General features: G+C 50.8%; 1 protein-coding gene across 3 annotated transcripts; it reads left to right on the forward strand.

The window, feature by feature from the left end:
- The first annotated feature begins 329 nt into the window (after positions 1 to 329).
- On the forward strand, positions 330 to 23988 carry NECAB3 (N-terminal EF-hand calcium binding protein 3). Of its 3 annotated transcripts, none has more exons than XM_015881381.3 (13): positions 330 to 538; positions 3440 to 3464; positions 4463 to 4571; positions 14739 to 14764; positions 15100 to 15197; positions 20670 to 20806; positions 20955 to 21076; positions 21364 to 21443; positions 21760 to 21813; positions 22225 to 22337; positions 23055 to 23132; positions 23419 to 23510; positions 23623 to 23988. In XM_015881381.3, the coding sequence occupies exons 1-13, from the start codon at positions 446 to 448 to the stop codon at positions 23649 to 23651; spliced, it is 1056 nt and encodes a 351-aa protein (XP_015736867.2). In that variant the 5' UTR covers positions 330 to 445; the 3' UTR covers positions 23652 to 23988. The 3 variants fall into 3 exon arrangements, with proteins under 3 accessions (XP_015736867.2, XP_015736868.2, XP_085375647.1); XM_015881382.3 differs by lacking the exon at positions 330 to 538 and adding an exon at positions 1474 to 1655; XM_085519521.1 differs by lacking the exons at positions 330 to 538; positions 3440 to 3464; positions 4463 to 4571; positions 14739 to 14764; positions 15100 to 15197 and adding an exon at positions 20365 to 20543.
- Positions 23989 to 24137: the final 149 nt, after the last annotated feature.

The raw sequence follows: 24137 nt of genomic DNA on the forward strand, positions 1-24137 counted from the left end.
TGAGCCAACTGACTCCACACTGGGATGACTGAGGCTGCCCCGAGCCCTCACTGCGACACTGTGGACATACCGAGGGACACACGGAGCCGTTTGATGCCTCGTGGGTCAATTAGAACCGCACTGCGGCCATAACGAACCGGCCGGGCCCGACCGCCCCCACACGGCGACACGGCGGCCACCCCCGGCCGCTCACACTGAGGAGCCCGCTGCCCCCGCGCTCCACACAGCACCGCCCCGCCTCGTACCTCTCCGCCAATCACAGGCAAGATTCAGAGCTGTCAATCAACAAGCGCGACCAACCGGAGCTCAGCGTGGGCGGGCCTTGCGCTGAGGCAAAGTTGCCGGGCGGCTGCGGGGCAGCTCGGTGCGGGCGGGAGGGAAGGAAGGAGGGAGGGGGTTTGTGCTGTGGTACCGGGAGGGCCCCGCACCGGGCAGGCAGCCGGCCATGATGGCGTGTGCCGAGCTGCTGGCCGTGTGCCTGCTGCCGGCCAAACCCGGCCCCGAGCCCCGCCGAGAACCGCTGCCCATCTTCCACGACGTGAGTGATGCGCGGGGCCTGGAGCTGGGGGCGGCGGGGGGTGTGAGGGGTGGGGGGTGAGGGGGGAGCCGGGGACCTTGGGCCTGTGGGGCCGGAGCCGGGTGAGCTGCGGCCCTGGGTGAGCTCAGTGGGCTCCATCCGGCATCACTAACCGCGCTAATGACTGGGCTGAGGGAACGCGGGCTGTGGCGGTGACAGCTCAGCTCCTCTGGGCAGTCGCTTTGTCCCAGCTCTATCCCTCGGAGTGTCATTAAGACGATTAAAATGTGGAGTGTTAACAGCGCTACCGGCAGCTCTCGTGGCACAACAGCCGCTTCCCCGGCTCTCTCGGCTTCCCTCCGGCTTGCTGTGCTCCGAATGGTTTGAATGCCTCCTGTGCCAGCTCCCGGCTGGGTTCATGGAGCCCAGCTGTGTGCTTCCCTCCTCCCACAGCCAGGCAGGCTCCCAGTCTCACTGCAGTGAGACCTGCAGCAATGGGAATATGTGAGCACAGCACAAAGCCTGAGCATTGCCCCCGGTATTGCCGTCTCCTCTGCTGTGGGTACCTGTAAGTGCTGGAAGGATGTGAGCCTGCTTTATTCCCCAAGGCTGCAGAGATGCTGGGCACCAGAAAGCAGAGAGTCCCCTGCTGAGTGGCTGGGAGCAGAGGTTGCTTCTAGCCCTGTGAACAGGAGGAGCTCTGTAATGTCCTTTTCCAGGGCTCATGGGGCTTAATCCCAAAGTAAAAGTAGGCTCAAGTCTTTCTTCATTGTTCTGTCGCTGCAGGCACTGATCAGGGCTGTGGCCCCTTGGGCTGAAGCCTGGGTGAAGGGACATGTCTCTCTCAGGCTTGAGGCTGTGTCTCTGTGTTTCTGGAACTGCCCAGCAACCTGAATGCATGTGAGGATGGAGGTAGGGCTCTCCAGTTGCCAACCCAGACCTGTTTCCATTCCCAGGCTGAGGACAGGTGGGATGAGGAACCTCACTATCCCCAGCATCACACGACCTCAGAGGATGTTGCCTTTCCTTTGCAGGGCTCTTGCAGCTCCATTTCCTCGCTAAGATGATCTTCAGACAGTTGTGCTGCATATACAGGCAGGGCTTTTCTAACGTGATGATGGAGTGGAGGCTTCTGTATGTGAGTGAAAAGCATCTCCTTGCTATGATTTGCAATGAATCCAGGACAAACACCCCAGGTTAAGGACCCGCAGCCTTCCCAGCCCTGTGGCATCCCCCCAGAGCTCTGCCCTCCCTCCTAGCCTGCAGGCAGACCACAGTGAGCCAGGCCAGCCTCAGAGAGGGAAATGTTTGGCCTCCCTTGATTCTGATTTCAGTAATGCTTGGGTGACTCTGGCAATGTTTTGGGGTGCAGGTGGGATGAGCAAGCTGGCCTCAGTGATGGAAGAAGGTGTAGCCCTGAAAGCCCAAGTGAAAGCAGATGCACAAGCAGACCCTTTTTCTTGAAGAAAGTTTTGCTTTAAAACCCAGAGAAATCCCCAGAGTTTGCAAACTGCTACTTTCTGTACTTAGTTGGTAGCAAGAAAGCTTTGAAGTCCATCCTGAGAGTCGTAATGGGCATTCAGAGTGCACTGCCCTATATTCATGTGAGGAAAGCAACCAGGAATGGCATCTTGTGGGCAGCGTTACCTAATGCTGGGCAGCTCAGGGCAGTGCTGCAAGCAGAGCTGGTTTTGCTCAGAAGTGCATCCTCCTGTGAGGTGTCCCTGCTGCTGGTCTGGGCCATGGGGATGGACCATGCTGCTCCCTGTAGGGACTGGCTTCAAGAGTGAGATTTCTTCAGGAAGCTCTTTCATCTGTCTTTTTGTCTAAGCACATTTCAGGAACATCTCTGTGGCTGTGCATGCAGGGCTGTCTATGGGCTGTGTAGCAGAACACAGCAGAGACAGCTGGGGTTGCAAGGGCAGCTTTCAGAGATGTATCTTTCAGCAGTGAGGAGCAGAGCTGCTCCAGGGCTGGTTTATCAGCGGCTTCTATTATACAGGTGCTTGAAAAAGAGCATAACAAAGTCTGCTTTCCCTTTGCCCTGCCCTTTTTCATCCCTGATCTTTCTTCAGACCTGATAGAGGTGGTTAAAAAGAGGAAAGTTCTGTCAGCCGCAGCTTGCTGTTGTCAGCTCTGCCAGGATGTGCTGGCCAAAAGCCTGTACCGTTCTGTCTGGCAGGATGTTCTCAGCCTTCAGCAATTGTGAAACTGTGCTGTTCCCCCACAGAATCAGCCCGAGACCTTCAGGCAGTTGTTGGTGCAAAGGGAGAGGGGAAGCAATGAGAAAACCTGGCTTTCTCCTGGTCCCTGTGGTTCGAGTCAAGATGTTTAACCAGAGCAGTGCTCAAACTGTGCTCTGGGATGCAATTAGTTACAGCTGAATGAATTAATTATTAGTTACATTGCGGGGGTTCACGTGTCCGGGTGTCCTATACAGAAGAATTGTGAAGGGCTGTTACAACGTGCAGGGTGAGAGCTGCAGATGGTTGAAATGTTGGTGATGACGTGCAAAGCGCTCACATTATGGAGTGTTTTTTTGCTTAATGTTCTTTCATTTAAGGGCTTTGAAAAATTCAACACTTTCCATCACAAGGCTGTAGCAAAGCAGCAGTAATGCCTTTTCTACCTTGTCTCCCTCTGCGTTCTCTAAAAGATGCTCTGTTCTAGTGCTTGCTCGGGCATCAGCGGTTGTGCTGAGAGCTTTGTGCAGTGGAGAGAAATGGTTTTAAGCATTTGCAAAGGGAGATTTCCCACCAAGCAGTCTGTGCACGTTGTCCTTCCGAGCCCCGGTAGCGTGGGCTGCCCCACAGCTCCTGCAGGGCCGGAGGTTCCACTGTGGTGGCTGGGGAGGGCTGGCAGCTGCTGTGCTCGCTGCTTTCCCTGCCACCGCTCTCAACCTTGTCTTGTTTTCCCTTTCAGATTTTCCGGCGAGCGGACAAGAACGGTGAGTGCTTTGTTCTGCTGCCTCCTCCCCCTCTCAGCCCTGGGTAAAGCTGTAGCCCTTCATCACTGAGAGGTTTGCTGGAAGACTGAAGGACACAAGTATAGGCAGCTCACTACCTGGAAGAGAGATTTTCTGCTTTGCCTGGAGGCAAAGGCAGTGGTCAGGGGTTGGGAAAGCAGTTTTCCCACACTCAGCATGGCCTGTGTGTCACCCAGCACAGAGGCTGTGGGTGCTGGGCTCTCACTCAGCTGATATGTCACCACCTGCATCACTACTGCTCATTGGCAGTGCAATGAGAGACAGAGCAGGGCTGGCCAGGATCCATCAGACTTTTTCGCTATCCCTTGCAGCACTGACTCTGCCCTCTGTTTGGGTGACTCTACTGTTCAACCCCATGTCTCGGTGTTAGGCTGGAGTTATATTTGGCACCCTTAAACCAAGAAGTTCAATACCATGAGTTGTTTCTCCAAGCCTTCCTCCCACCTTGGCTCTTCTCTTTTGAGATTGCAGGTTCCAGAAGCTACCTTTGTTGCAGATCAAAATGCAGCTCAGGAGCCCCAGTTCTCTTCAGATGGGAAAGAGAGAGCTCATGAGTCGAAGAAAAGATTTTATTTCCATAAAAAGCTGATATCATCCTCATTGTGACACTTATAATAGGCTCTGCACTGGGGAGAACTGAATGGAAAGCCGGCCTGGAAACTTATTTAAGTGTCGTTTCAATACATTTCTGAAAACATTACAAAAGGTCTTTTGGAAGGATCAGGGTAGCTGAAATTCCCACCTAGGAGCACTTGTCCTGCTTTCCAACCCTTCTAGGTATCTGATGGGGTTGCTCTGGCTGGTGGGATGTGCTTTCAATGAGATCTCCACTCTAATTATCATGCACAACACGCCCATCTATCCCACGCTTCTGTAAAGAGGCTGCTGAGAGGATTGCTGGGGCTTGTATGCTCCTTCCTGCAGCTATATAATTATTCTTCCCTTTTGTTTAAATGCAGATGATGGGAAACTGTCATTTGACGAGTTCAAGAACTATTTTGCTGATGGAATCCTCAGCTCGGAGGAGCTGTGGGAGTTGTTCAGTGGCATTGACAGGCGTCATTCAGAGTAAGTACCACGGTGGTGCAGAGGAGAGGAGATGAAGGAGGATATGAAACTGCTTGGCTGTAGATGGAGGACATTTGGAGGCGGGTGCAATAAATAGTCAGGGTGAGATAAACCTAACTCTTGTGACACGCAGATGTTAAAATCCATTAAACACCGACGATGAGTCCTGGTGATGAGAGAAACCAGATTTTCTGAGAACAGGCACTATCAGATTTACTTTAGTGCCATACGAGCAAGCATCCATTTAAAATCACATTATGTTGGTTTGAAAAATGTCTTCCAGAAATACACAGCTCTGCGGAGCAGGTTGTGTATCTGCAGGAGGAGCATGTGGTGATGTGAGGACGATGAACAGTCATCTCTGTGACTGCTGACACAGGGAGTTGGTTTTCACTTATGTAAGAACTTTCCACCAGAAATGGGCCTTATGAGTGTCAGAGTAACTGTGAATTTAGGTCAGCACTTAACTCTGGGTTCCTGTAGGTTGGGGCTACCTTGGGAAATCAGCTGGGCTTTGCTGGGTTTGTTGTGCCGCTGACTGCAAATAATGAGCAGCCCCTGCTTGCAAGTCCCTGAGCCATCCGCCCTGAGTTGGGTGAGTGGAGTGTTTGCATTGGGTCGGTGGGTTAAGTGATGCTCTTGATGTAGTGATGGGGCAAAGAAGTGGGCTGGTGCCTCTGCAGCCCCCTGTGCCTCTTTCTGTGATACATGTCAGTCTGGACAGCCGCTGAGGAGGTGTTGTACCATTTGTGTGAGGGCTGGAGGGTATATCTTCCTCCAGTGACTGCTTGCTGCTGTGTGTACAGTCAGGCTGTCTCCCTGGGTGAGGACAGCAGGTGGTGACCTGCAGGTGCCTCCTTATTCTCTTTGGGAACCCAGGGATGTAGCAAGGAGCGGTTGCCTTTCTGTGCTCCTTCCACTGAGCCTCAGTTTGGGGTGCTGTTGGAGTCATCACCAATGCAGCACCACTGTAAAACAGATTGCAGCAAAACAGAGGGCTTTATCTGACCAGCAATGATCTCCTGTTTTATCATTGCTTTCAAGATGGGTTTCCAGTTGTCCCTGGGCAGCAGCTCCACCAAGCCTCAGCCCTTTTGCCTATGGAAGAGGCAGGATGCTGTGCTGGACCCCTCCAAACTGCCTGTTGCCCCTCTGGTTCTGCTGGCCCCATGCCCCAGGGCAGCATGCCTGCTCTGAGGGTCATATGTGGCCCTGGCTGCTGTGGTGCTCTCTGGAAATTGTCACCTGTAAAGACGGCGTGGTAGCTATGACAACATGGTGTTTGCAGCACTGAGCTGGTGACATCTATTAGCAGGGCATGACCGTTGTGTGTTTGATCTCTTTCTGCCATGAAGACCAGAAGGGGCCTTGCAGACAATGTTAGTTTCCAAATTTTTACATTTGCTGCCTTCAGGGAAGCACAAGGAGGCCCCTCGTCCTTCAAGGGTGCCCTCAGTTCTCCATGGGAAGATGGGAAGGCCCAGCCCTGAGGATGTTTCAGGAACAGTCTTTCTGTCCCTGCTTGGGATGTGAGCCATGCGTACATGCGCAGGGTTAGTTCTGGGACAATGAGCAGGTGGGAGAGGGATGGGTTTGAGACTGTGGCAGTTAGGGAGCTGTGCTTAATCTCTCCAACCTGATCATTAGCTGGTGAAGGAGCAGGTGGCATCTCCAGGAGCAGGAGCCTGGTGCTCATCTAACTGCCTGATAGGAGGCAACCTATCCCAAACAATGTATTTGTCAGAGTGCTCTGATCCTGGCCTGGAGATCTGTGCCTGCTGCGCTGAGGGCTTTCCAGGCAGCCTCGTCCCTAGGGAGAAATTACCAGAGACTGCCACCTCCTCTGGGATGAGGCCTCTCCCTGGGGCCAGCTCCACTGTTGTTGGCTTTGTGTACAGCCTTCCATGAGTCAGTGTCAGCTTTCACTTGGTGTCGTACCAGGCTGGATTTGGCCTGGCAGTGAACCGTGGTGTTTGCTGTCACACAAGTGACACAGAAACCCTGTCCAGGGCAGGATGCATTAGATAGTTTATCACTTCATTGACCTTGCCAGAGACTTCAGTTCAGAGCTGTAACAGGGTTTGCTCTCTGTTTGCATAAAATGGAACTGATAAATATGCACTGGGCTCTACACAGACCTACTTAGCTGCTGCACAGTGCAGGTGATGGAGAAACCAGTTAATATTTAGTGTGCTGGACCAAGGAAAGCTTCCCATGGCTCTGCATCTGGAGTCAGGCTTTCTGCCAGTTGTTCTTGGAGCGTTCAGAGAGATTCCCTCTTCATGGAACTTCTGGTGCCTCATAAGGGCTGTGCTTGTAGCCCTGCTGCCTGCTGGAGAAGAGCCAGACTAGACCAGACCAGGGCTCTGTCTCTGTCAGTATCTTTCTGCCACTGGTGTTGACAGAAGTAGCTTAATGAGACTATATAGGAAGCACCTTTACCCTTCTAGCAATCACTAGTTTAGGACCTTCTTGACAACATCACCAGCTCCTATAGTCCTCCACAAGGTTAACTTTGTTTTGAAGCCACTTAGACTTACTTTCAGCTTCAGCCGCGCAGGCTGAAAGCCAGTTCCACAGTTGAGCTGTGTAGCATAATGCTTCTTTCTCCAGCTTTTTTGAGTCTTGATATCTGCCAACTTTGTGTGATATTCCACAGGTTATCATGAGAGGTATTGTGAGGCTGTCAGCAAAGCTTTCTTCCTGCAGATACTGTGATTGCTTTGAGCTTAATGGTGGAAATATAAGCTTTTATACTGAGCAGAGCATGTTTGGAGATATGCTCAGCACCATCAGCTTGTGTCTGAAATCAAAGGTGAGTGGGGGCCTACAGAGGTCAACCTACTGCTGATGTGCTTCTTGCACATGAGTTCAGCATAAGCACAGTCAGCTCTGCAGGCACACCTGGCTTTCTCCTGTCATGTTGTGTAGCTTTTCTGACAGTGGGAAAGTTTCACTCTTAATCCAGTGGGTGGATTTGGTCACGAGGGTGCTGTGTTCATCAGGTCTGTGTTGAAAAGATTGTTTCATTGTCAGTGACAGCCTGACCCACGGAAACACAGCAATGGAGATTTTTTTATACCCAGACATTATCTGTGTCTGGGTAATGGAGTGCTGCCCAGACACATACTGACTCTCTTTCATCATTGCCAGCCTGCATCTGCTCCCCTGGCTCACAAAGCTGACATCTGGGAAGATTAATATTTTAGAGGTCTCATGCATTATTTGTTCTCCTTCCAGAAAGCCCACAGCATCACACTCTCCTTTCCTCCCCTCCTCTCCATCCTTCCTGTCTGCTTGTGCTCCACCTCCGGTGTCACCTGGTGCTCAGGCAGGATGCTGCTGATGTTTGATATAGCTGCCTCTGTAAGGTTCAGCTCAGTTCTGAGTGGGTGGATGTGCAATTGTACTTATACAAAGGTAAAGTAGATGGATAGTCAGAGGTTACATAGAAAGACTCACCAGTGTTGAGGTTTACGGTTGAGATGCTCACCAGTGTTCAGGCTCACTGTAGGAGCTCCACACAGGAGCAATCTCCAGAAAGAGATGCTGCCTTAGTGGTAGTCAGCCCTTAAATGGGATCTAGGACAGTTGGAATCAAGTTCCACCCCTTCTGGGAGCAAAGCTGAATTACCTTCACCTGTGCTTCTGCAGCTGATCCATCACTTGCCTCAGATGTTCAGGCTGTGATTAAGTTTCCCATACACTCCACCCCTTCACTGCAAGAACCAATGATTAGGCGAGCTTTTCCTTATTACAGAGATCCAATGTGACGCTTATACAATTTCCCGTTGCAATATACTTTGACATAATTCAAGCGATGGTTGATGGAAGTTCACGGTCTTCCATGGGCCAGTGCTTGATTGACGTTGCTGGAGGCAAACAATCATGAGGTGCATGTCTACTTGTGTTCTGTCAGTCCCATGTGAGTCATTATCAAGTATCCCATTCCTTCTGGTGATTCTGGAAGCTCTGAGACTCAGTGGGAGCAATACAGATGTTTCAAAGGTACCAGGAGGGGAAGGTCTGCCCTCCAGGGTAGGATACAGGCTCTATTTCTATCCCGGGTCAACACTTCAGCTTGTACCAGAGCATGCCCCAGTCGCCTTTGGCCAGATATCTGTGGCTGCATAAGTATATCTGGTACCAAAGGAGGCATCTTGATCTGCCATAGGGACATGATGGACATCTCTTTGGCAATAAAGATTGGAGTGTTGACCACAATGTCACTGTCCATGTACCTATGACCAAGGGGGCTACTGAGCCTCCCACCTCCAACAATCTCCCTGAAGGTGCCAGGAGGTTACACCACTTGGGTCCTACCTGCACCTTCTAGGACCACTTTATCATATGGAATCCTGGTTCTAAATTCTCAGGGGCAGGGAGCAGAAGGTTATTTTCATTACCAATCTGGGGTCTTACCTGATTATCAGTGCCCATAATTTGGATCCTAAGTGGGGATTATCCATATTGTTTGTAGCATTTTTAGGGCACTGGGCCTGCCACCTCAAGGTTTTTCATTCAGGTCCCACAGGGTTTCATATAGTCTCTTTGTCCACCCCTGCAGGAACTGGGAGCCTGTCTTCAGGGCAGCCTTGAGAATACCATTATAACATTCACCGAGGCCTACACCCCAGCTGGATTATATGGCAGGTAGAACTGCCATTTAATGTTGTTCTCTTCTGCCCAGCGCTGTATTGTTGCGCCAGTAAAAGGAGTCCCTTGGTCACTCTTGATCGCTTGAGGTGCCCTATAGGCAGACATCAGTTCAGTGAGTGCCTTAATTGTATATGCCTGATTTGCCTTTGGTACTGGATAGGCCTGCAGTAGCCCACTCACAGTACCAACACAGATCAGAGCACATCTCGCCCCCTCAGACTGAGGGAGAGGCCCAGTGTAATCAACCTGCCATCACTGGAGAGGACTGTATCCTTTAGCAACATGGGCTGTTGTTTTGGGTAACAATTTCAGTCTCATCTTTGAGCAAGCATCGCAATCTTGACATGCCTGGGTGATGTCAGATAGTTGTATAGGCAGCCTCCATGCTTTAGCAGCTGCCCACATTATCTTTTGTCCAGCATGTCATAGTTTTTGCTCTGTCCATCCCCTTCATCAAACCAGATCATCTCAGTAGAGGGATGATATGTTATTGCTCTCCGCTTGCTTGGTTTGCCTTTGCTGGATCCATTTGTGCACCACACCTCTTCAGTAACAGGATATTTTCCTTCCTGAACAGGACTCTTCTCTGGTAGAGCGACCAACATTTCTCTTGGTGCATCACTATGATACATCACTGGGCCTAGGATTTTCTGTAACTCTTCTTTTAAGGGTGATGAAGACAGACTACTTCTCTGTCTGAGATAGGTGACCCATCATGCCAATGTTTGTGCTTGGGCCACCTCTGCCTTAGGAAGGTGGGTCAGATTTCTTACCCACCTCTGGATCAGCAGAATGGTTTTAACTAAGACCTCTACCATTTGAGTTATTGGTTCTACTGCTTGCAGTTCCAAATAGGCAGCCAATAACTGTTTTTTGATCATACTATTATCTTTCCTCTGCTCTGTGCCAAATCTGAGACCGGGTTCTTGCAGCTGCTTTGGTGTCATAGGGGCTGGAGATGCCTGGACCTTATCTATTACAGCACTGGGTAGTACTTTGGTTTTCCCAGACCAAACTACCCCCAGGAATCTCACAAATAAGCCCGGACCTTGCATCTTCTGCATATATTCCTGGACTGGGGCAATAGATACCTTATATTCCTGAGGTGGGAGACTTGCAACCCCCAATTTTAGAGTTGTTGTCTTCTGGAAATTGGGTCCCCCCCATATAATCTCTGCCTACGGACAGGATGAATGGTCACAGTGGCCAGTTTAGAAACTTCAGGTCCAGTGACTGTAGTAGTGAGTCCCACAGGCATAGCAGCCAGGTTGGTACACTTTCCTTGGGTCTTTGTTGAACTATACCAAATCCATTAACACTGCAGCCATGTATGGTCAGGCCATGACATGAAAGTGTGTTTCAGCAGGGGGCCATTGATCAGGGGCACCCCGCTGGTCTATCTTAAACTTTTTTTGTGTTATAATAGGACGGAGATGTAACAGATCCATCCTAAGAGGATCTTCTAAGTCTACCTTAATGCTTTCATCTTCTTGTTTAACCAGATCTGTTGTTTCAGGTATCTGGTTATCATCTATCAAAACATTACAGATCTGAGGGATAGGGGAACGTAATGAAGGCCTTTTTCCCCATTAATATACTGAACTCTTGTTCCGGTTTTCCAATACAGTCTTTTAATAATTGATTTTCACTTTCTAATGCATTTGATCTAATTTCTGCCTGACTTAAAACAATTAATAGTGGCCATGACGTTGTAGAAGCAGCTAATGTCTTTCCTTTGTAATCAAGAAGCCATTATTTAAACCTTCAAAATATTTCACCAAGTGGAATGGGGAAAAATCTCCCACAACACAATGGACCCCATCATTCAATTATAGCAGTGATTTAATATTAGAGGGAACCCATAAATCCTGGGATTATTTTTTCAGAGGGGATAATGTTCTCCCCCTTGACCCATTTGTACAAAATCCATAAGAAGGATATTATGGTCACATCTCCTGGCTGGCTCACCAAACATACAGTTGTAATTATACAAAGGTAAAGTAGACAGATAGCCGGAGGTTATATAGGAAAGACTCACCAACACTGAGGCTCACAGTTGAGATGCTCACCAATGTTCATACTCACTATAGAAACTCCACACAAGAACAGTCCCCAGAAAGAGATGCTGCCTTAGTGGTGGTCAGCCCTTAAATGGGATCTAGGAGAGGTGGAGCCAAGCTCCACCCCTTCTGGGAGCACAGCTGAATTACCTTCACCTGTGCTATTGCAGCTGATCTGTCACTTGCCTCAGGTGGTTAATCAGAAGTTCAGGCTGTGATTAACTCTTTTCCTTACAGTGGAATAATGGTTGAGGGGTAACCCAGTGTGTGTTTGCTGAGTTGGATGGAGGGATCCCATCCTGGATGTGTGTGTGTGTGTGCTGTGAACTCACTGCTCTGTGTATGGACTGATGCAGTGTGCCCCAGAAAGCGTCAGGAAGACCTCAGGTACCTTTCTGTTCTGCATCAGTTGGGAAAATCTAACAGGGGAAAAAAGAGATCTGGCACATTCTCCTTTGTGTGGGAGGTAGCTGTCAAATCAGGCTGACGGGAGCTTGGATGCAGTCTGTTGGGAGTTCTGATCTTGAGCCACGAGTGAAGGGTTTGGGATCTCTGAAGGTCTGCTGACCTTATATTTCTTAAGATCTCTGGGGAAATTCCTTCATGCCTCTGGTGCTGAGAGAACCGGTTGTGTCACATTGCCTCCTGTCTTTGCTCTGATGCTCAGTGTCACAGCATCAGCCAGTCTTTCAACTCTGGAGAGTAACTGCAGCTCCAAAGAGCGCAGCGTAAGGGTTTGGAGCCAGATCTGTTATCACAGCAGAGGTTTCCAATGTGAACATTAAATGGTGAAAAAAAAAGAGAAAGAAAAAACCAACAAAATTCCCATCTGCTTTGCTGAAGCTGATTGATGTTTTCTTGCATCAGTTCCAGGCTCATCCTGACAAAACCCTGAAAACATGATGATGATAAGATCCTCCATCATCAGTTCGAGCTTAATTACCGTTAATCAGAGGTTTGGACGTAGTCAAAATACAGCTATGTGAAAATATGGAGAGCCTCAGAATAAGTGCTTCTTAGACAGAGAATGCCTGTCCTGCAATGATAAGAGGGGGTGTCAGAGGGAGGAGCAAAGGGAAGAGCAATTGGTACTGCACTCTATCTCTTTTTTAACCCTTCTCTTATTGCACTCTGTCTATTCTCACCATGCAGTGCTGTGTCCTGGCAGCTGGTGTTTCAGTGCTGACATGGGAAGAACCAAGTGTGATTTTACACTTCTACAAGGCAGGGACAGTGCAGGTGCAGGACCTGGGGAGCGATGGCCATACAGAGTTTGTCCACTTGGTTTTTCTAACTCAGGTCCACATCTCTTTTGTGTTACCCATCTCTTGGATGGGAACCAGCGGCTGCAGTTATTCCTCTGGGGCACAGGTTACACAAGCTGTGCCGTGGATGCTGCAGTGCCCAAGCTCTGTGTCAGTGCAGCAGCAAGGAGCTTCCTGCAGCTCTGCAGGTTCCAGGCAGCTTTCAGAAACTTGTAGAAAAAATAGGAAGGAGCAAGATATTTTTGCAGTTTAAATTTGTGTTTCAAACCCCAGTCAGCTTGGCAGAGCTGTGGAGGGATGCACGGAGCTTCTCAGAGGTGGGATCAGTAAAGCTTGACATAGAGGAGTTGGCAGGTGAAGGGCCGTTGGTTCTGTTGATTATCTGTGTTGTATCTCAGGGGAAGCACTATTTTTATCAACTTTAAAAACTATCTGCAGTGCCTGGACTGTGGTCCGGAGCTCTGCCTTAATCAGCTCCTGCAGTGGTGTAATGTGGATGAACCAAATCACATCCCAGTACTGCCTCCACTGCCTAAGTGATAGCTGATGCAGGTAACTAAGTGCAGGAGCTGCAGTCCCACTGTCAGGGGCTTCTTACTCCCAGAGAGGTTTGAGTTTGGTTTGGTTATGCAATTTCCATTTCATTACCCCAGTACTTGCCCTCCCAGTGTTTCTGCGCCCTGGAATTGGGTTCTCCAGCAAACCCCAAGTGCAGGAGCATCCTCCTGAATCCATCCTTCCTGGCACACTCACCTGCCACCCATCCCAGTGTTCCCCTGCCTGTCTCTGTCTTCTGGGGCTGTGCAGGTTCTCAGGTCATGGGCAGTCAGGGTCATGGGACTCTGCCAACCAGCTGCCCCACACCAGAGCCTGCAGCCTGCTCTCTGCATGGGGCTGTCCTTGTGTTCTTGGCTGTGAAACAGTGACGTGCTGCAGTCTGCTGAGCTTTGCAGGCATTGCTGGTCCGGGTGGATTGATCTGCTTACAGCAGGAGAGCTGACAAGGTGCCATGTTTCCCACGTGAATTGGGGAAACATCAAATTGACATCTGTCAGCTCAAAAATGAGGGGTTTGGATACTGCCATTCCCACTGGGGTTTGTGTATTTTCATAATTGGAAGCACTAGATCATAGAATCTTGGCAGAAAGAGAGATGCAGAAACCAGCAGCAATGCTGCAGACACTTCTGTGCTGGGAGCCCAGCAAGCTCCAGGTATCATCAGTTCCATCACACGTGACAGCACTTAAGCATTTAAAAATCTTTTTTTTTTTTTTAATACCGTCTTCCACTTTTCCAATCAGGTGTGAAAAGGTTGCAGACACTCGGGGAATTTTGAGACAGCAGAATTGCACAAGGAGGCTGGTTTGAATAGATGACATCCTGGGGCCTTTTTCCCTGGGAGCTGTGCAGGTGATGTGAGGCATCACAAGCAGGGCTGCTCTGCAGCTTTGGCTGCCTCAGTGTATCTGCCAGTTCTAGGCGGTGTCCAACATTCTGTCCCCAAAACTGCTGGGTATTTTTGGATGTGTCCTCCTTCCTCTCTACCCCAGCAGTGCCTCTATAAGCAGGAGGAGGGAAGTTGGCCCTTTGTTTTTGCAGTGCTTGAGAGTGCCGTGACCAGAGGGCAGGGGCTGGGTGTGCAGAGCTGCATTTGTAGGGTGACAGCTCTGGGTTTAAGGCTTGGGGCTGTTTTGCCACAATCCTGTTTGCAGTAGTAGGACCATGTCCCTGCCTACCTGGGCATGTGATGGCTTTCCCACAGGACTCCTGCCTTGTCTGGCATCTGGTGTCAGGAAGGTACAGGGAACTAACAAGCTTTTTGGTCTCTCTTTTGTTTTTCTTTTCCTTTATCATCTGTTTGCTGTCTGCAGGTAACTTGTGTCTGTCAGCCTTACAGGAGCTGTTCCAAGGGCATGTGTGGGGCAGAGAGGACAGGAGGGGGACTGGTGTCACATGGGAAGGACCTAAGAAGAGGTGATGCTCTTCATACCTTCCTGCTGGTGCAGGTGCTGAGCACAGCTCCTGAGCTTGTGTGGCTTTTTGTCTTTCTAATATAGCCTTTAAAATGCATTGGAGGAACAGAAAATTCTCTGGGGGCTCCAGACAAGCCTTCAAGACTCCACTCACCGCAACTGTTTCTCCCAAACCAGCCTCGCCATCTAACAAAACTGTTTTTCTTGCAGCAACGTGGACACAGAGAAGCTGTGTGGTAAGTAGGCTGATCTTCTGTTCCAGAGGGGCTTCATCTCTTGAGATCTGCAGGGGGTTTGTGCGTCTGGGCTGGGCAGGCTGGGTGGCACTGATGAGTCCCTGTGTATGGGTCCCAGCTGGCCAAGGGAGGGTGATAGAGGGTATCTGAGCTTTCCTCCAGGGATGGGACAGTTGTCCCTGGGGCAGAAATGGGCTGTCCATGTGGTGCCAGACAGGAGGTGTGACTGCTGGGTGGGTATGGGGATGCCCCATGCAGCGCTGGAAGCAGATGGCTTAGGGGAGGTAAGGAAGGAAATGTTTTGAGAACTCACTGTGTCTTCTGTCCCACTTCAGATTACTTCTCAGCGTATCTTGGAGAGTACAGGAATGTGCTTTCTGCACTGGAAACGCTCAACTCCGCTGTCCTGGCAGCCATGGACAAAACCAAGCTGGTAAGGATGAGGCAGGAGGGTGGGTAACAGAAGCGCTGTTCTCATCTCCTTGTTCAGCATTAAACTTGGGTTTCAGAGGCTGCAGGTACAATACTTCCAGGTTTTACAGGTCACCTGCTGCAAAGAGTTTTGATGTGGATGGGTTACTTAAGGGTGGACCCTGTGCCAGGCAGCTCAAGCTTGAGTTTCAGTAGATATGAGTTTCTGCTCATGGAGAGGGGACAGGAGTTGCTGTAGGGAAAGGGCTGCATTACTGAATGTTCAGAAGGAAAAGAATGGTGAAATCCATCGACTCCCAGCTGAGTTTACCCCTGCTGTGAATGCCTTCCCTCTTCCTGCAGCTTATACTAAGGGGAAGCAGATCTGAGTCTGTTAATGAGGCCAAGCAGTGTCCTGCTTTGTCTGCCTTCCTGCCTGCATGTTGTAGGGCAGGGGTCTGCAGCACACAGCTGCAAGAGAGTAGTAGCAAATGCTGGAAGGGACCCCTCTGGGTATCAGCATCTTGTCTGCATCTGAGGAGTAAGAAATGGTTTAGCTTTGTACCTGGGGCCATTGCCAGGAAGCTGAGTAGGGAAAAAGAGTCAGTTCCCTACTGGTCAGAGAAGCAAGGAGTCCTGCTGCTAGTTCCCCTGAGCAGCTCTCTGGGGTGTTTGTGTCTCTATAAACTCACTCATGATCTTGACCTCTGTGCTTTCCTCTGGCCAGATCCAGCCTCAGTAGTGCCTCCCCATACAATCTTATTAAATGCAAATCCAGAGGGAGAGAATGATTCATCTGGAGAGAGCTGTGCTTTGTTTGACTTCTTATTTATTTTAATAAGGAATTCATTGTATATTCACATATTTCTTCCAAGTACAGCACAATTACTGTCTGCTTCACAGCATCGGCAAGAGGTATTCATTCATTTAATAGTTTCTGGTGTAAATATCCCAGCGAGCTCCATTATAATTACACATTGCTCTGCAGCCCTCTTCAGCACACACCTTGAACGACTCATTTTCTTAAATTAACTTCTCATTTTCCTTATCTCTTGCCCTTTTTCACTGAGCTTGAAGAAATAGAAAGCAACCTGTGCTGGCTTTGTTGTTTAAATTCTAAGACCTTGGATGCAGCCTCTAAGAAATAGATAATAGATAATAGTCTCGTGCAGGTTGGAATGGAGCTTAGTGGGGGTTTCTGGTGTCACAGCTTTTCCCTGGAAAAGGGAAGCAGGTTTCTGCTGTTAAAACAGGTTTGTGTGGGTTTGTTTTTGCACCTGTGATGGCTCTGATCAGAGCTGGGAGGAGGGCAGGGCGTGCTGGTTGTGCAGCACCTGGTCAAGGTGTGTGGCTGTGCCTGTGTGCATGTGCTGCTCTGTACCTTGCCCTGGGTGAACCAGGGTTCATGTTGGAGCTGTGGGAAATGTACCACTGCTAGAGGCTAGTAGAGGTGATAAACACTGCTTTCTTAACCTGCTGTGACCTGAATGCCTTCCTATGTTTGTATTTCCAGATGAGCTATTCCCGGAGTAATGGGTTTGTTAGGGTTGAGTGGGAAGATTTTAGCCAGAACTCACACCTGTCTGAGCCAGGGCAGTGGGCAGAAGGTGGATGTTTCCCATATGATGTCTGCCTGTTGGTTTCTGTTGTCTCAATCATCCCTAGTGCCCCGGTGGCTGAGAACTGAGAGTTCCAGTTTGTCAGAGGAACATCCCTGAGCTGAGTGAAACTTCCTCCTGTAGGTTCTGCTGGAGATACAGCAGTGTTGGGTGCTGAGCAGACTGAGAGGTCCCATTCTGTTGAAGTGGTCCTCATTATGAAACCCTGCCTCCGGAGCAGGGCTGTGGGGTCACCTCGGTGAAGGATTTTCAATGCCTGCCTGGTTTTCTCCAGGCTTTGTGTAAGAGAGCTTCATGTGATGCTCATGGAAGGCAGTGATACCTGGATGTATGATAACTGTTGAGTTCTGGCCTGAACCATTGATTGAGCACCAGGGAAAGGACCCGGTCAGCCCTGGGAGCACAGGTGAAGGCAATTCAGCTGTGAGACTGGAAGAGCTGGAGCCTGGCTGCACCTCTCTTAGACCTCATTGAGGGGCTGACAGCACTGGGGAAGGATCTCTTTCTGGAGTTATTCCTGTGAGCTGAGATCCTCTTAGATAGGTGAGCAGTCCATTTTCCTTCCCTTATAACACCTTTCTATTACATTAGTCCTTCTGTCATCACACCCCTTGTATGACAACTGCATCGCGTTGACCTTTCTGGTTGTTACGCCTGGGCCAGCTAAAGGAAGAAGAGCATCTCTAATTTGGCCTGGGTTTCACTAGTGAAATCACAGTGTCCCTCGGTTGTGAGTGTTATCTGTCTCCTGTAGCTCCTTCCTTCTGCTGCCTGAGGATTGCTATCCCTATATCCTTCAGCTGCAGGAGGCCTCAGGTAAATAACAGCCCACTTTTCAAGATGGAAAACAGAGCATGGGATGCTTCCTTTGTAAACACAACAAAAACATGCCTCACGGGAGACTGGCTGGGCTTGCTCGGACATTGCTGGGCAGTGAGCTGCAGGGAAGGAAGGGAGGAAAAAACAGAAATCAAAGCTCAGAGGGAATGTGGTGCAGCAGTGCTGGAAGCTGTGGTTTGAAGCAGTGCCACTGAATGTGTTCTTGGTGCATTGGCTCCCACCTCTGCATGCAGGGCGCCTGGCACAGACATGCATTGTGTCTCCTGGCTGTGCCCTCAGTGCCAGCAGTCACCTTGTGGGCTGCTGCGAAATGCTGCAGGAGCGTGGGAAATGGAAGCCAGGTTGGTCCTCGCTGTCGCTGTGACAGCAGTGACTGTAGGAAATAGAGTTTGTGTGGGCAGCAAACCTGCACGAGCTCGTTTTGCTTCATCCTCAGTTGGCAGGAAAAGAAATGCCGGGGTTCATGCATTCCCATCCTTCCTCTTTGGTAGGAACATGGTAAGGAATGACACCTGTTCAAGAAAAGAACTGGATTTTTGGTTTGTTTGTTTGTTTCTTAATATAATAATTATGTATTTTTAAAGTACAACAACTGGAAGCTGTGCTATAATGCATTAAATACACTTTATTCTATGGCTGAGCTTTGCATTTGCAGTGTAATAGTGTCGGAGTAAGATGCAAACAGTCTGATATCTCTATCAGGGATCCTGTGTGTTAGAATCTTCTCCTTCTCTAACCTGTAAACGCTGCAAACCAAACTACAAATACCCATCCAAATCAGATGCTCTGATGTCTCCATTGGCAGGAACTGCATGTTCACCTATTGCACTCTGTGTCCCAAGTTTAACCACCATCATAAGAAACAAATAAAACCCCTCAGAGCACAATTGCAGCAGTTCTTGGCAGCTTTGGGATTTGTGTTTGGGTCAGTGGAGCTGAATACCTCTCTGCAACCACAGCTCTTGTGCTCACTGAGTTATTTCCTGCTTTCCAGGAGCCTTTGCTGTGAGCCAAAGCTGCTGTGTGCTCAGTGAGATGTATTTTATTGAGGTTCTATTGACAGTGCGGTTTGAAGTGCTTATTGCAATACCCAACAAGAGGGCTCTCCCTTTCTCTTTATTCCCTAAAGTGAGCCATGCGTCTGAATCAAAGAGGTGTGTTTTCAATCAGTTCCCTGCTATGAAATCTTCCAAGGTGATGCAGAGGGGTGACTTAGCATTTGATGCCTGCTGAAGTGCTTCCTTTGACCCCAGACATGAGATGCCCATCACTTGATGTGGGTGAGGGGGAACGTTTTTCATCATGGAACTCCTAAGGGGCTTTAGTGATGCAGTGCTGCCTGGTGGTTCCTCACTGTGCCTGCAGTGTGCCCTGAGGTTTGGAGACTACTCTGCTTTCTGCTGGAGCTCCACAGGGCTCCTGAGGGATGGTTATTTGCACCCTTCTCTCTGTCTGCTCCCAGGGGATTGCAGTGTTTGAGCAAGACATAGGAGGGAGCTAACCTGTCTTGCAAAGGGCACATCTGAATTGCTTGCAGTTGTATGGGACCCTGCTTCCTCCACTTGGAGTGGTTGGTGGTGCACAGTGAGAGGTGGACATTAGAGCCAGGTGGGCTCATCTCAGCTGCTGTGTGTAGAGCAGATTGGAGCCTCCAGAAACATTTGGCAGGAGCCTGAGCTCTACTATGAGCTTTGTGTAGCTGGGGGCGAGCTGGGAAGGGAAACCCAAGCCTGTCTCAGCACTTTGCACCCAGCTCCCATTGCTGCTCTGGGCAGGGGGAAATCACTTCCCTTAAAACAGACCTTACAGTGAGGCCAGGGATTCTGTTTTGTGCAGCCCCCTCTGAGTGGGCATAGCTGAGGGTATGTGAGCTGCTCACTGCAGGCAGCACATGGGGACAGAGCTGGGGCTCTGCTTCCTGAGGCCACACCACCATCAGCTGCTTCTTTGCCACCCTCTCACTCTGACAGAAAAGAGAGATTCATTTTGAGAGGTGGATAAAAATCCATGCACGGTGCAGCTGCTGTGGTGAGAGCTGTCTGCTTGGACAGAGAGCAGCTGTGGCTGTCTGTGCCTGCTCTGCAGATGAGCATCCTCTCCACTTTCAAGGCCAGGAGCTGGCACTGCATAGAACTGCAGCGCTGTGAGGTGACAGCTGCAAGCAGAGCTGTTTCCAGCATCAGGATGAGTGTGTCTGTTTGGGTAATTACATTAACGACTTTGTTTCTGCTATGTGGGACTGCTGGCTCTGTGCCTCCCTCTGCCCCTGGGGAGAGGCCTGACGTGGCCCTGGGATGGGATCTGTGCTGGGATCTGTGCCTTGCACCATTTCTGACTGCAGCACTGGAAGGGTTACATCCAAGTGCTTTTATGTAGAGCTTTTGGAACTTGGAATCCTCAGTTATTCTGTGTTGGAGAGAAACAGAGCAGGAATTGGAAGTATTTGACCTCAGTAATGCAACCACATCGCTGGAATCTGTTCTGGAGAGGAGGGAGTTCAGCTCCATGAAGCACCAAATTACCTTTATACCAAAGTCAGGAAGAGTGAGCTCAGCTTTCTGGTTTTCCCCTCCTGTACTTCATACTTAGTGCTGGGCTGCTCCATTGTCATGGTCAGAGATCACCTCTTGTGGTAACACTGCTGCAGTACAAGCCCTGTGTAGTCCTTCTTAGCTCATTCCTCCCATGGATGTGGCCTGGCCCCGGTGCAGAGCTGTGGGGCCCTGCTGTGCTGGCAGGGAATCTGTGAAGGCTGGCTTTGTTGTGGTGCTGTGGGTGTGCAAAACCTATTTCCAGAGGAGCAGCTGGGCCAGGAGATCTGAGCTCCCCTGAATTCACAGTGTGGGCGTATTGCAGTGATGTTGGATGGGCCCAGGAACAGCTTGGAGCACCAAGGGAAAGCAGTTCAGGTGGAGCTCAGGGGAGATTTGGTAGAGCAGCTCAAGCTTATTTAAAGGCCGTCCCCTTCCAGGTATGTCTGTGCTTCCTCATGCAGAGCTGTGGGCATCTGATGGTCCCTCTCCCTTTCCCTGCAGAGCTACGAGACCTCCTCCAAGATGGAGCAGTTCCTGACCCGCTTCCTACTGCGGGAGACCATGCACCAGCTGCAGTCCCTGCAGGGCTCACTCGAATGTGCTGTGGACACCATGGAGGAGCAGGCGGGACGGGAGAGGTACTGGGTGCTCACTGTGCCCTGGCATCACCATGGGGTGCTGGGACTCAGGCTGCTTCTGGGAGGGATCTGTTGGAGCTGCCCTTTGTGACTGCAGTGTGCAGTTGGCCCTGGGAAGGACTGACTCCAGCTTTGCATTTTCTTTCAGAAAGGACATACAGAAATCAGAGGCTTTGGTTGGCTTGAAGTCAGGGCGGCGATGTGGGCGCAGAGGACAGAAGAACATCTGTGTGTCTCCAACAGACCCGTACTCTGGGATGCTGACCACAGGTACTGCAGCCCAGCCATCACAGGGCTGTGTTTGTGGATCAGGGTGTCTGTCCCACTCTGCTACTGCCTGGACTGGGTGTGAGTGCAGTCTGCAGCAGGATCTGGACTGCTGCATCCTGAAATTATAACCCAGACCACTGTGAGATTTTGTATCTCTTGAGCAGTGGGGAGGATTTCAGGACAAAAATCAGTTTCTTGGTTTATATCAGAGGTTTAGAAGCTTCTGTGGTTTTTCTGAGTCATCAACAAGCTTTTGTGGTGACATCTCGCTGCCTTCACCTCTGCAGGTATTTGTGTGGAAGCCGACAGCCAGTGGATGGCACAGATCTCCAGGCTCCAGCAGCTCATTGAGAAACTGGAGTGTAAGGTGAGGGGGGTTGGGGGCTGCCCCACACCTCAGTGCCAGAGCAGCAATGGGACCTCTCCCTGTGCCAGTAGCTGTGGTGTATTCAGCCCTGGCTTAATTACAGAGCTGCACCAATTCATCAGACCCTGACTTGTGAGTCAGTCTGGACCCACAGAGCCCCATAAGTGTGTGTGTGTGTGTGTGTCACATCCCCACATCTCCAGGTACCTGAACGCCCCCGGGGTGGTGCTCATCTCACACTGGGCTGTGCTGTGGGTGGCTGCTCATTTTGCTTTATTACAAAATTCTCAGCTAACAATGGTTTTGTGAAATGCAGAGCCCACGCCTGGAGCCTCTGAAGGAGGAAGCAACGTGCAAAGGAAGAGATGAAGTAAGTGCTGGTCCCGTTGCTTGTCTCTTGAGGTAACGCTGATGTGTGCACCTCTGTGCACTGAGACAGTCACTGGCTTTGGTCTGGAGCTGTTTGTTACCCAAGGCACATGCAGCCCAAGTCATGTGCAGCTTCTGGGTGTGTGTGTGCCTGTGATCAGCCCGAGGAGGGCAGTGCTCTGCTTGTGAGCACCCAAACCTCTCAGCTTTGTTCCAAGCCACATGGCCGGGGTGTCCCTTTCACCTGGAGCAAGCACACAGGGAGAAGCAGCCGTTGTGGTGCCAGTCTGGCTCCTCTGCTGCCCTGTACTTGCTGTCATTGCCCCATCCTTGCTGCAGAGAGGGAGGGAGGGCAAGCAAGGGCATGGCTTGGCTCTGTTTGCACTGCTTCTGACCGCCTGTCCCCCTGCAGAGCATCCTGGTGGCCAAGAGGCAGATCTCGGTGGCCAAGGGCAGCATCGAGGAGTTTCGCCAGGCACTCAGGTCCTACATGGAGGTCACCACGGCACAGAGCAGCTGCCTGCAGTAAGTGTGGTGGGGGAAGGAGCAGGGCAGCCCTCAGCCCTGTGTCAGTCAGCGTGGTGAGGGGGGGTTATGCCAACCTGTTATACACCTGTAAGAGAGCACAGCATTGAGAGGAAGGGAAAGAAGTCAGGATGGTGCTCGTGTCACAGCATTACTTCACATATAAAGTATGTGCAGTGCTGGTGAGAATCATCCTGACCTTCTAAAGCTGCCCTGTGGTGTAAGACCAAGGCTGTGCCCCAGCACTGCACCAGAGCTTAGAGCTGAGGATGGAGCCCTGTGCTGGGTGGAGGCACAGCTCAGTCAATGTGTCCCTGCAGACTGTGGCTGCTGCTGGAGAGTCTCCCTGTTCCCAGGGGAGGCATTGGGCTGCTTCCAGAGGAAAACGTTTGTGCTGTTCCCATTTAAAGTGCCATTTTTTTTTTCAGCTCTTCAGTTTCAACAGCACTAAACTCGGCTTCAGTGCAAACAAAAGGAAGAAACTTGTTTTGACATGTGTGCCAGTGAGAATGATGTGTATTTTTTTTAGGCTTGATGGGCTTTTCTCTCATAAGAACTGGTAGTGTGACACAGGGGCAGCACTGTGGGCTTGGCAGCCCTGGGTTGTGACTGCTCCCTAGCGCTGCTGCTGCTCTGACAGCCAGGTGGGGACATGTGTGCAGAGCTGTGCGCCTTGTTCCCAAGTGATCCGAGCTCATGTTGCTCCTGTCCCCGCAGTGTGTCTGCCTGCAAGCTGACGGACGAGGCCTGTTTCATCCTCTATGAGTTCTGGCAGGATGCAGCTTCGTGGAGAAGGTCAGCGATTTTCCTTGTTTATGGTGTGGGGCCAGGCACTCCTGGGCACACTGGGTGGGGATGGAAAGGGATTCTCTTGGGTGACGGGGCTGTCACCAACCTGTCCTGCTCCCTCATGTCCCAGGACTGATGGCAGTAAGCGGGAGGCTGAGCCCTCAGCTCAAGGTGTTGGAGTGGGGTGGGAGCAGCACTGCTCAGTGCAGCCCTGTCCCTGCAGCCCAGGGACACGAGCAGACCCCACCCTGAGCTGGAGCAGGATGGGCTGACCTTCCTCACTGCTCTACAGCCACCTGCAGTCCAGCCACAGCAAGACGTTCCAGAGGGCCACCATCAGCTTGCTGGAGTCCCCAGAGCTGCTGACCACCATGCTCTTCCCAGGTGAGTGGGTGCTCAGTGAGGCTGTGCTGCAGTTAGCAGCTCCCTACATCATGCTGTGCAGCCTGGATTGCTGAGCAGTCCCCCATCCCCTGAATCCTTTTTCCCTCCCCAGCATCGTGGTGGATCATGAACAACAACTGACCTGAGCAGCTGCTCTGGATGCCGTGACACGCAGAAGGAGGCAGAGCCCCTGCCCTGCCATTACCTGTGCTCATCTTTGTCACCTGTGCTCCCTGCTCACCTCCTGCAGCCCCAGGATTGCCTGCCTGGAGGCCCCAGCCTTGTTTTACCCTTTTGCTCTTTTAGTGTGATTAATTTATTTCCTCCTATCGGAGCGGGTGAGTGTGGCACTGGGTCCCCGCATGCCACTGTGGTCCCATTGCCACGGTGCCACCACCCGAGTGCAGCTCATGATGGCTCTGTGCTGCTGCTGAGTGAACATAAAACAGACCTGGCACTGTTGGAGTGCTGGCACAGACTGTGTGTGTCTATGTGTGACTGCATGCTGCGAGTCGGGCATGGCACTGTGTGCTAAGAGCCAGGACAGCACGTTGGCTGTCACAGCACAGCGCTGGCTGTGTCCTCATGCTGCATTCAATGCAGCAGAGCCAGCAGAAACCGAGCTGG

Source organism: Coturnix japonica, chromosome 19 (assembly GCF_054131305.1).
Source record: "Coturnix japonica strain WE chromosome 19, WE-NBRP24, whole genome shotgun sequence".
In the NCBI taxonomy this organism is placed as follows: domain Eukaryota; kingdom Metazoa; phylum Chordata; class Aves; order Galliformes; family Phasianidae; genus Coturnix; species Coturnix japonica.

Bases quoted from the DNA above. Each gene is read 5' to 3' on its own strand.
- NECAB3 (XM_015881381.3), top strand. From the start codon at position 446: ATGATGGCGTGTGCCGAGCTGCTGGCCGTGTGCCTGCTGCCGGCCAAA. The intron at 3,465-4,462 runs GTGAGTGCTTTG...GTTTAAATGCAG, and splicing joins CCGGCGAGCGGACAAGAACG to ATGATGGGAAACTGTCATTT. The intron at 22,338-23,054 runs GTAAGTGTGGTG...CTGTCCCCGCAG, and splicing joins GCACAGAGCAGCTGCCTGCA to TGTGTCTGCCTGCAAGCTGA.